Source organism: Giraffa tippelskirchi, chromosome 14, assembly GCF_054371585.1.
Source record: "Giraffa tippelskirchi isolate mGirTip1 chromosome 14, T2T-mGirTip1v1.2.pri, whole genome shotgun sequence".
In the NCBI taxonomy this organism is placed as follows: Eukaryota; Metazoa; Chordata; class Mammalia; order Artiodactyla; family Giraffidae; genus Giraffa; species Giraffa tippelskirchi.
Window position 1 is genome coordinate 23,099,519 of NC_137288.1, and position 12,614 is coordinate 23,112,132.

General features: G+C 36.4%; 1 protein-coding gene across 10 annotated transcripts in view; it reads right to left on the reverse strand.

Moving 5' to 3' along the window:
• Window positions 1-12,614, reverse strand: part of CCDC102B (coiled-coil domain containing 102B) — a 324,997-nt gene that overhangs the window by 171,644 nt on the left and 140,739 nt on the right. For all 10 annotated transcript variants that reach the window (XM_081562701.1, XM_081562700.1, XM_081562698.1 and 7 more), the window contains one exon: window positions 7,730-7,939. In XM_081562701.1, the coding sequence (XP_081418827.1) occupies window positions 7,730-7,939 (210 nt within the window). The remainder of the gene's footprint in view (window positions 1-7,729; window positions 7,940-12,614) is intronic.

A 12,614-nucleotide genomic window follows, 5' to 3' on the forward strand; every position in this document is an offset into this window, starting at 1 on the left:
TAATGCAACATGCTCTCTGGAGCCTCTTTCATAAGGGAAATAATTCCTTTCATGAGGGCTCTGCCCTTGGACCTAATCATCTCCCAAAGGCCCCACTTCCAACACCATCACATCAGAATTTAGGTTTTTATGTCTGAATTTTGGAGAAACACAAATATTCAACAGATCTCAATATTCCCACAAGTCATCTATAGATCCAATGGAGTCCCTATCAAAATCCTTGTGGCATTTTTTTGCAGAAATGGAAAAGCTCATCCTCAAATTCATAAAGAATTTCAACTGTCCTTGAATATACAAAATGATGCTGAAAAAGCAGAACAAAATTGGAGAAACCACATTTCCTGATTTTGAAACTTACTCTAAGGTGAATTCTCTGATATAATGGTAAACTTGTAAACCAATGGGATAGAAGTGAAAATCCAGAAGATAAACCCATACGTGTATTAACAACCGATTTTCAACAAAAAGTGCCAAGATTATTCAATAGGGAAAAAATAGTCTGTTAGACAAGTTGTGCTGAGGTAACTGGAAATCCATATGTAAAACAAATAAGTAGGACCCCTACCTTACAATCATACATAAAAATTAGCTCAAATGAGATCAATGATCTAAACATAAAATGTAAAACTATAAAAGTGTTAGAAGACATAGGAGTAAATTATAACCTTGATTTAGTGATAGATTCTTAGAAATTACACCTTAAAAGTATGAACAACAAAAGAAAAAATAAACTGGCACTCATCAGGATTAAAAACTGCATACATCAGAAGACACTACCAAGAAAATGAAAAGATAAGCTAAAGACTGGTAAAAAATGTTTGCAAATCATATATCTGAGAAGGGTTTAATATCCACAATATACAAAAAGCTCTCACAACTCAACAACAAAAAGGCAAACAGCCTCATTTAAACATGGACTAACGGCCTGAATAGACATTTCTCTGAAGAAAAGACAGAAGTAGCCAAGAAGCCCATGAAATATTTTCAACATTGTTAGTCATGAGGGAAATGCAAATCAAAACCACAGCAAGATTTACCACTTCACACCCAGTAGGATGGGTATAATTTTAAAAAGACAGAAATGAAACCAAAAAAGAACAAGTGTCACTGAGGATATGGGGAAATAATAATTCTCATATGTTGTACTGGAAAAGCAATGGCTCAGTCAATGTGAAAAAAACATTGCTGGTCTCTCCAAAGTTATATAATTACCATATGACCCAGAAATTCTACCCCTATCTATACCAAAAAGAATTGAAAACAGGTACCCAAATAAATACATGTACATTCCTATTCTTAATACCTCTGCTCACCAGAACCAAAAGATGGAAACAATCCAGGTATCCATCAGCCCATGAATGGATGAGCAAATTGTGGTATATCCATACAATCAAATACTATACAGCCAAGAAAGAAAGAAAGTGCTGATGCTTGCTGCACAGTTCAGGGACCTCAGAAACCTTATGTTAAAGAAGCCAGATACAAAAGGTTATATGTTGTAAGTTTCCATTCATATGAAATAGCCAGAATAGGTAAATCCATAGAGACAGAAAGGAAATCTGTGGTTCCTGGGGTCTTGGGAGAATTCCTATATAATACTGGATTTCCTTTGGGAATGATGAAAATGTTTTAGAATCAGAAGTGGTTGTATAACATCATGAATTATCAAATGCCACTAAGTTATTCACTTTAAAATGGTTAACTTCGGGGCGTTCCTGCTGGTCCAGTGGTTGGGACATCGCCTTCCAATGCAGAGGGTGCTGGTTCGTCCCTGGAAGGGAGCTAGGATCCCACATGCCTTGTTGCCAATAAACCAAAAACAGCTAAAGCAGAGACAATATTGTAACAAATATAATGAAGGCTTTAAAAAAATGGTTAGCTTCATGTACTGTGATTTCATTATAAAAAAGAAACGAAATTGGGAATGTCTCAGCCCTATTAAAGCTATTTGAGTTTTCCTCTAGTCTTATAGCTTTATTTTTAATTTGTTTTTTAATTTTAAGAAATATTATAACCATAGCATTTCACCATTTTAAATAAGAAGCTAAATATTATTCTTATCACTGTTTTAAATCAAACTAATATATAAATCAACTGATAACAGCTATGGGAACTGCCAATCATTTTATAATAATATAGCAGATTATTAGTAGTATGCCAGTCATATCAAATACAGAATGAGATATAATTTCATATCTGAATATCACAACCTATAAAATTTCATGAAGTTCTAATTCTGTAAAATATAAGTGCCCTAAAGAGTCAAAATTTGCATCTTAATTTTAATTGGTTATGGGATAAATGTTATTTATCTGATACATAAAAAGGAGGTTTTAAAGGCTGATAAAAGATCCTATTAACCCTACAGACTTTGTTGACCTCTCACATTTGCCTTGTAATAGAATAAAAGAGAGAGGGTGAGAATTAAAAATAAATAAAAATATACAGTAAAAATTTAAATAATGAAAATCAAAGCATAAACACATACTTTCATTTAATGATCTGCCACACATTTGTGAGGATGTGCCAAACACGTGGACTGAGATTTAATATTCATGATTTTAATTTCACAAGACATGACAGCATTTGGTGTTTTAATAAGAGAAAGTAGAACTCCACCCGCAAATAATTTATTCCCAGAAATGCTGCTTCATGCATACAAAATCTTATGTGTGCACTTTTGCTCCAGCAGAGAATCACAAAAGGGGAAGAAAACTAATGCTCCTAGTTTAATATTAATTTTGTAGAAATCAATTCACTGTGTGTGTGTGCACGTATGTGCGTGTGCCTGCATGTGTGTGTGTATTTGAGAGGAGGTGAAAGCAATCATATTATATTAAAGTAAATGCCACCCTATTTTGCAGTATATTGATTTATTTCAATTCAGTGGGGCACTTTCAGTAGATACCATCCTTACGATATTTGTAAATGGTACTTAAGTATCTTTACCTCTTCAATCTACATAATTATATTCACCTTTGTTAAAACGTACACAAAACCGTGGATATGTTTTCCAGTTTCATGAGTAAACAATTTATTTGGAAGAATGTCATCTGTGTAGCCTAGGGTTTAATAGTGTGGTATACATGCTATTCTTCAAAATAAATTATTTTCATTTTTATTAATAAGATATAGCATATTTAACATACTTTTATATTTTTCCATGTGTCTAAACATCTCTATAGTTATATAAGTATTTACATTTGATCTTAGCCAAGGCCGAGAAGCGATACAGTTATATGAGTATTTTCTAATAACTATTTTAAAAGTTGAAATTTCTAGTGTATCTCAGAGCAAAGCGGAGTAAGAACAGCTAAAGAAAAACATAAAAGATAATATAATGAATCTAATAACATCAAATTATAGTGTTGTTTATTTATTACTCTAACAGTAAAAGAATAGGTATAATTATTGTTTGTTCTTAAATGGTTCAACAAATCTATGAGTAGAAGAAGGCTTTGGGAGAATGATAATGAATAGAGGAAAGTTAAGAAAACTGCCTGCTCCACCACTGAATGGAAATAATACGTTTCTGAAGACAAAGTTGCTAAACAAAATATGCATAATGCCATTTCTGTTCAAAGAATGGACACTGTCAGTAAAGTAAATTCATTAGGAATTGACTTTGATGGCCTTTCCACTTTGGGATGAATTCATCATTTTCCCAAGACACATCAATTACCACTCTGTCACATTAACTTTCTGAGAATGACCTCGTATGTGACCTGAATGAAGGGAATCAGTTGCCGGAAAGATTTAAGAAAACAGGCTTCCAAAGCGTTTCATGAGAGGCATGTTGACTAGCCATGGGGCCTTGCTCAGTAGAATACTGACCACTTTTTCCAATAACGTTTCACTTGAAAAAGTATGGTTTGCAATGGAAAATGCATATATGCCCATCAAGAGAATTAAGGCTTCACAGGCACAGAAATCTCTGCCAGACACTGAAGAGACCACATGAGCCCTGCAGGGCAGTCTATTTTCTAAAATTGTTGGGAATTGCAATTCTACGTTTCTCCATTACAGCAAAATCATGACACATTTTGATAAATGTTAGGTAATACGCGCTCGTTTCCTCTTTGGTTGTTTTGTTATGTTTCATCACATCACGGTGGTCAGGAACCCCACTTTCCCTTTCCTTTCCTTCAAGTTCTCTTACCTTATTCTCTGTCCTAAAGTTCAAAGAAGCGAACAGAGCGAGAAACAGGACAGGTAAGAGCCCAGAAAGGGATCTGAATTAGTGAAGTCCTTACAGCTGTTTTTTGTTTTGTTTTTCTTTTCTTTTCACCAAGCCCTGGGAAAGATGGTCCTTTCTAACACCATTCTCGGCCCTGGGTGTTCATTGGAGGGCCTGACGTTGAAGCTGAAACTCCAATACTTTGGCCACCTGATGCGAAGAGCTGACCCATTGGAAAAGACCCTGATGCTGGGAAAGATTGAGGGCAGGAGGAGAAGGGGACGACAGAGGATGAGATGGTTGGATGGCATCACTGACTCAGTGGCATGGGTTTGGGTGGACTCCGGGAGTTGGTGATGGACAGGGAGGCCTGGTGTGCTGTGGTTCATGGGGTTGCAAAGAGTCGGTCACGACTGAGCGATTGAACTGATCTGAACTGAACACCATTCTCCAGCTAGGGTTTTATCACTCTAAAGGGACCTGAAGCTTTCAGTGTCTGTAAGCTATTGTACACATGACCACATAATTTCTAGATAACCCACAGCAATGCATATTATTCTCATCCACAGAGATGCAGACTAATTTTGCCTGGTGGAAGTGCAATCTATTTCTTTATCCCTTGTGGGGAAAAAAAATCAGTTTTGCATCTGATAACCAAATTCATTTATGCATTCCTGGTTGCCCAGTTGTCTTGTTACTCAGAGCCTTCATTCAACTGGCTATATCATCTTACTGGTTGATTCAGGAGTGGATGAATTAAATAAAACCTTTCACAGGTGTTCATTTTATGTTTGTATGAGATTTATCAGTTTAGCATTTTAAAAATGACCATATTGATAATCACTCAGTCATGTCCGACTCTTTGCCACCCCATGGACTGTAGCCCGCCAGGCTCCTCTGTCCACTGGGCTCTCTAGGCAAGAATACTGGAGTGGGTTGCCATGCCCACCTCCAGGGGATCTTCCCGACCCAGGGATCAAACCCAGGTCTCCTGCACTGCAGGTGGATTCTTTACCGTCTGAACCACCAGGGAAGACCAAGAATACTAGAGTGGGTAGCCTATCCCTTCTTCAGGGGATCTTCCTGACCCAGGAATCAAACCAGGGTCTCCTGCATTGCAGGTGGATTCTTTACCAGCTGAGCTACCTGTTAATCTAATTATAGAGAGAGGCTATTCTACTAATTTAAAATATATAATAAGCCATCATAAGATGGAAACTGGAGATGTTGGGGCTAAAAAAAGTAGCAGTAGGTACCTTGCATGCATGAGTGACATTTACAGTTGCACGTCTTATATGTGCTTGCTAAATTGCTTCCGTCATGTCCGACTCTTTGGGACCCAATGGACTGTGGCCTGCCAGTCTCCTCTGTCAATCGAATTCACCAGGCAAAAATACTGGGGTGGGTTGCTGTGCCCTCCTCCAGGGAAACTTCCCCACCCAGGGATTGAATCCGAGTCTCTTATGTTTCTGGCATTGGCAGATGGGTTCTTTACCACTAGTACCACCTGGGACACCTTTCGTTTAAGTAGTGAGTCTGATTTCTTAATGAAGAAAGTTAAAAAAAATTTCACTAACACCTCCTCCCAGCCATCAAAATGATATACACTTAAGGAATAGTCTTGTAATTGATGAGCATACTCAATGAGTTATTCAGATCTTCCAAAATCTTCCTGGTTTCCAAGCTCTGTCTATTTCTAGACCAAAGAACTACATTGGTCCCAAGAGCTCAAGTCTAAACTCAGAGTGGTCTGCTAACATGATAAGGCACGCTGGCATATATACCAGCTCCAAGGGCTTCCCTGGTGGTTCAGTGGTAAAATCCGCGGGCAAAGCAGGAGCTACAGGAGACGTTGGTTTGATCCCTAGGTCAGGAAGATCTCTGCAGGAGAGCATGGCAACCCACTCCAGTACTCTTGCCTGGAGAATCCCATGGACAGAGGGACCTGGTGGGCTACAGTCCACAGGGTCTCAAAGAGTTGAACAAGACTGAAGCGACTTAGCATGCACGCACACACAGCTCCAAACAGGCCCCAATCAGCCCTCATACTTCCTAACTGACACACTTTATGTTGTAACAGCTGGATATAACCAGAAAGGCATCAAAGTGGAGTAGAATGAAGTACTTCTTCTTTCATGTTCCCATTCCACTTTGCTCTTAGCATCATCACAATGTATTATTGATAACAACGGATGTGTAGTATCTTCCAAGACAGACTCTAAGCCCATGCTGGGCAAGGATAATGACACAGTCATCTTCACATCACCAGCATCCAGAGCAGTGACTGGCACAGAGTATAATATAAATAAATGCTTGCTCTGTTCAGTGAATCAAAGGGAAACAGATATTTCGATGATTGAAACTTGCCCCATAATTGAAATAATTCTGTACTTTCATGAGTGGCAAGCTGCAAAACATTCTCTACAGATTTATCAGTTGTGTGTATGTCAAAAGCACACACCATTACGGATGGTTTATGAATCTGTACAATAGCAAATTATGAGCACTGACTATAACATTTAACTTCAGATATTTGCATCACCAAGTCATGAGACACTAGTCCAATTTAATCTTATATTTGCAATAAATCCCTAAAATCACAAAGAATAAAGAAAAGTAACATGGAATTCAATTTTTCTGCCCATTTAGCTTTGACAGCTGATAGGAGTATGAACTACCTATATGACTCAAAAAATATGAACTTTTCAAACTCATTTTTAACTCACTGTTAAAGGAATTGAGTGAAAAAAGCAGAAGGATGCATTAAGGGACCACAGCTACTTTCATGGGAGGAACAGAAAAAAGTTGTATATGTTTTGCACATATTGATGCTAACACATATAAATTACAACTGCCACTGGGAGGACGTTTCAAAAATCTTAAAGCCATGTACCAAAAAATTACATCCACAGCAGTGAATATGTCTGTTGGCTTTAGGACAAAATTCCAAAGCAACCTAACTTTCCCAAAGTCAAAATTTGACTGTAATTCTGGGTTTAACATTTATGTCATAGCCTATAAAGGCTGTTTGTAACATGATGTGTTTAATTGACTTAAAAATAATTTTTCTGAGACTAAAAAGAAACCAAAGAGGAGTGAACTGGCTATGTTTAAATGTTTATGTGGATATTTACCTTAGCCACCAACAAATCCTAATTGTATAGTTGCCCAAACTAATGGAGAAAAACACTCACTGAAAAATAAGATCAACTGCTTAGATAACTGAGACAAAACTATAACAGGAGACCAAACACACAGAGGTCCTTTCCTAACTTCATGCTTTTCTGCCTTTTGGAAAAGCTTGAAACTCTCAGATTTGTCCTACTCTAACATGTTCACACAAAATTTGTCACGCTCTCTTTTCCTATGCATGAACAACATTTTAGATATATTTTATATTACCATGGGAAAAGATCAAACTGTCAGATATGAGATAGCACAAAGAAAAGTGTATTCAGACTTGAGGCTGTGAAAGCTAAGGCAGCACCCACCAGTCCTCAGGGCAGAAATACAAAGGAAGTGAGGACATTTGCTTCCAAAGAGCTCCCATACCTTGTTTTTTCCCTGTAGTTCAATGTCTGATGTCTTGAAAACAGGACCTTCAGAGTTTTCACTTAATCTATGTCTCCTGTGCAGGCGTTCTTCCATTTCTTTCACCTGGACCTTTAGCCTCCTATTTTCTCTCTCCAGTCTTTGTTTTTCTGTCTCGAGTAGCTCCCTCTTGTCCCACTCAGATGTATTTTCAGCCTGCAATCTCTCTAGCTAAACACAGCAAACACAGAAAAGCAACATGTAGCGTTTGCAATTGCCAAAGTGAATATGTCCATTTACACATTAATTTTTCTATTTTTGGCCACACCCAAGGCATGCAGGAAGTTAGTTCCTCGACCAGGGATTGAACCTGTGCTCCCTGCAGTGAAAGTGTGGTGTTTTAACCACTGAACCACCAGGGAAGTCTCTACACAATTTTTAAAAAGAGAACTCTATTTGCCTGAAGAGTTGAGAACAACACAAAAGCCCTAAGACCAGATCACGTGCTAGATAAATTTACCTTTTCTCTTGGTTCATGGGACTATTTCTAGAACCAAACAGACCATATTTGTCAAATAAGTATATTAAGTGAAACACTGATGATATTTTGCCATCAATCTCCACTCAGTTGATGAGCATTTATCAGTTGAGAAGGAACAAAATCATTTCTTGGGCAATTTTGATTGGATGGATACAGTTCATATATTAATTCACCCATTCACTTATTTACCATACCTTTCAACTTCCAGGCACTATGCTAGTCACTGCAAATATAAACAAGTGAATATAATAAAATATCATAAATTCCATGATTAAAGTACTGTACAATATAGTCAAACTCACCTGAATGAATGGACAATTTGATTTTCAGGGGATGGAGGCTGGCAACATGATTAAAATCAGAGGTATTTTAAAACTATTTGTTACGGATCAAGGTTGAAAATTACTTATTTTTACATTGTTAGTTTTAAATGGCTCGATGGCAAAGTATTGAATAGTATTGCACTATTATAAAGTAGTTTCCATGACTTTAAATTTTAAAAGAGAAATCAACATTAAGAAAATGTTAGACTTCAATAATATCTTTGGGAGTTAATTTTGATTAGAAAGTCTAAAAACTGCTTTTTCATACACACATAATTGTGCCATTATTGTAGAAAATGTTCTGTTCCCAAATCTAAGTGAGGCTCTGGGTTTCTAAAAAAAAACAGGAAACTAAAATTACATTCTTGGCACTAGACCTCCTCTATCAATTAAATATAATAAACTAAGGGATCAGGTTTTAGATGATGTGATTTGACATTTGGGGTGCCTGTTTGGGATATGAGGTGAAAACAGTATTTCACAATCCAATTTAGAACATGACATGACTTTAATTATTAGGATTAATGCTTAAAATTTTTGACTAGCATCACATCACTTATCAGAATGAAAATAATAAAGTTGTAATAAAAAGTCATCAACTTAGTGATGAAAAATTAATTTTATGAGAATAAATGTATTCTTGGTCAAGGACAAATAGTATACTATGTCAAGTCTTTGTAAAACTTTAGGCATTTAAAAGACATTGCTGAAGTTGAATTTATACCTAATAACAGATAACAAGCAGAAATAGGATTTTAAATAAATAATAGATGGCTTGAATGAAAAAAATCTGAATTAAAAAAGTTGAAAAAAGGAATTATATTAACAGCAATAACAACAAAACTTGAATAATGATGTGTTATTATTTACTATTTGAAAGTTTTTATTGCCATATCAATTATCTGATAAATTTAGGCATACAATATACATCAAAAAAGTATGGGTTTGTGAAAACTGGACCATAAATTTTAATAGCAGTTTTATTTTTTATTTCATTTTTAAAGATTCTGTCTTGTCAGATTATTCTTCTCTAAGAATCATACAAAATCTACTACCTTAAAAGCCATTCAATTAGATGTGAGTTAAAAGTATGAAAGAAAGATCAGGTACTACTTTAAGCTTTCAGAGTATTTTGTAAGCAGTTCTAACAACTGATCAAATTGAAACGGATTTCTATTGATTCACTTCCAATGATCAACAGAAAAATTCTAAAACATTTTAATTCTAACTATAATACACAATGAATTTGAACTAATATTGAAAGTGAAAGTGTTAGTCTCTTAGTCATGTCCGACTCTTTGCAACCCCACGGACTGTAGGCCACCAGGCTTCTCTGTCCATGGAATTCTCCAGGCAAGGATACTTGAGTGGGCAACCATTCCCTTCTCCAGGGGATCTTCCCAGCCCAGGGATCGAACCTGGGTCTCCTACACTGTAGGCGGATTCTTTACCATCTGAACAGCCAGGGAAGGAGAATCAAGCTAAGAGTATCTCAATAAAAGGAAATGGGAGATAGATGTGAATGTTCTAGGAGCCAAGAGTCTAACCATGACATATTAGGAGCTTAGGAGAGTAGGTATGAAAGCAAGTTAAACAAGCAGATACTTACACTTAGAAGTAAGTGTGATTTAAAGGATCATTTGAGTTTCTTATGAAAAAAGGACCAAATATTGAGTCATTTCTTTCATTCATATGTATGTATGTATGTGTTTATGTATTTGCTTCCTTCCTTTCAGTTTTATTGATATGTGAGAGACATATGTGTATATATCCTAACAATTTGGTCATTTCTAATCATATTCATCTACAAACTCAATCTTCACCAATTGTCATTGCTTAATACTGCTGAAAGGACATCAGTAATAGATTGCAATGAACAAAATAACTAGAACGTAAGTTTTATGAAACCAGAGTTGGGCCATTTTGCTCACCATCTGGCACCTGACATATGTGAGGTCAGTGCTTCACAAGGACCCGTTGAAGGAAGGAAACCAGACATACTGTGTCTCTAGGAAGAAGCTCCTTTGTATTTCAATCATAGCAATTGGGCACAAAGTGAAATTAAGATAGCATCCTAGCAGAGCCAGTTATGCACTCCCCAACTCAATTGCCAATAGAATTTCTCAGCACATTTACCCTTAACTCTTATTACCGTTGTCATAGTTGCTTTGTATTTTGTGATAGAAGTGAGGTAAAGACAGGATTTTTCAGTAGAATGACCTAGAGTTGAGTCCCAATTCTTTTTATCCCAAGACACTATTTTTCATTTATAAAATACGGAAAGTATTTCCTACAACTTAGTATTATGAGACAGGAATGATTTAGGGAAAATAGTTATTAACTTTCAAACTCAACATAAATATTTCTTGTCATAAATATGTTTTCTAAAGAACAAAGTATATCAACAGCCAATTCAAATAATAACAGGTGAAATAGTGTATTATTTTTCAGCATATTTTATCAAGACAACAATCATTTTGTAAATGGACCCTGTTGACTGAGAAAAACTTCCAAGAGAATCCACTATATGGCGTTCTTCAGGCCAGTGAGTGTCGCGTAAAAACAAGGTGCATGTTCAGTAATAGATTTGCAAATATTCAGAGTTTTCACTTCAGACAAGTTAGCTTTAAAACCTCATTACAATCCCTGTGCTTTTGGGAAGAAGTGATAAAAGGCAGGAAGCTTGTCACTCCCTAGCAGTAAAAGATGATCACCTTTTCACTGAGGACCTAGTATGTTCCTGGTAAATTGCTATATGGGTTATTTCTTATCCTTACAACCATCCTGTAAGTTTGTGTTTGCTACACATGAGGAGGGAAACGGGTTCTAACAGTAGAAGTAACGTCAAGGTGGACAGAGTCCAAGCCACGGTTCACCTAAGGTTCCTCTCTGATTTCAATATGAGTTCATCCCACCCACACAAGCCTAACAGACACTCACTTATATATGGATACAACCACATTCGGAATCCACCGTGCTGCACTGTAGTAAGGAGACCAAACCTGTCCATCCTAGAGGAAATCAACCCCGAATATTCACTGCAAGGACTGACGCTGAAGCTGAAGCTCTGATATTTTGGCCCCCTGATTCAAAGAGCCAACTCATGGGAAAACATCCTGATGCTGCGAAAGACTGAAGGAAAAAGGAGAAGGGGGCGACAGAGGATGAGATGGTTGGATGGCATCACTGACTCTATGGACATGAACTTGAGCAAACTCCAGGAGACAGTGAAGGACAGGGAAGCCTGGCATGCTGCAGTCCATGGGGTTGCAAAGAATTGGACACAACTTAGCGACTGAAAAACAACAACTAGGAAAAACTGTGTAAATATAAAATACCTAATAAGAAAGTATGTGGGAGAAAGATTCTGCACTAGGAAATTAAGCAAATCATAAAGGGTAGATCCTCTTTATTTCCAAAATCTCTCCTAAAAGTAATTTTATAAGTAGACAAACTGTCTTGGCCCCAGGGATGGTCTTCTCAGAGATTTTGAGAGTTCTCAGTGTCTAAAGAACTCGAAATCTGTGGAAATTGCCTAAAGTAAGGTTTTCCACTCAACTAAGATTATGTTTCACGTTAATCAATGTATTTATTTTTTCTAAAGGATTACCCACCATTTTAATTAAAAGTTACATTGACTATTGTATTATACTCTGATGGTTCAAATAAAATAGAAACTTAATTATTAACATTGTGCTGTAAAGAAGGAAAAAGTACATAGTACATGATTTATATGAGGGAAATAGTAGAAAAGGAGATGGCAGAATGAATTAGATCTAGAGGATGATGATAAAAATGAAATAGTGGCAAAAGTATTAATGAGAACCCCCTAAATCACTACTTCATGTCAAGAATGACTTAGTGTAACAATTTTATGCTTTAATATTGCTTTTTTAATATCTGCTTTGGGAAGAAATTTGACAAAAGAGATATATTGATGAATTCTTTCAAAAAACTTAGTGAAGAATAAAAAATGAGTTTGTTTCATTGATCAAACTAAAATCACACAAACTTTTTAAGTATTAAAATAAGATTGTTCATT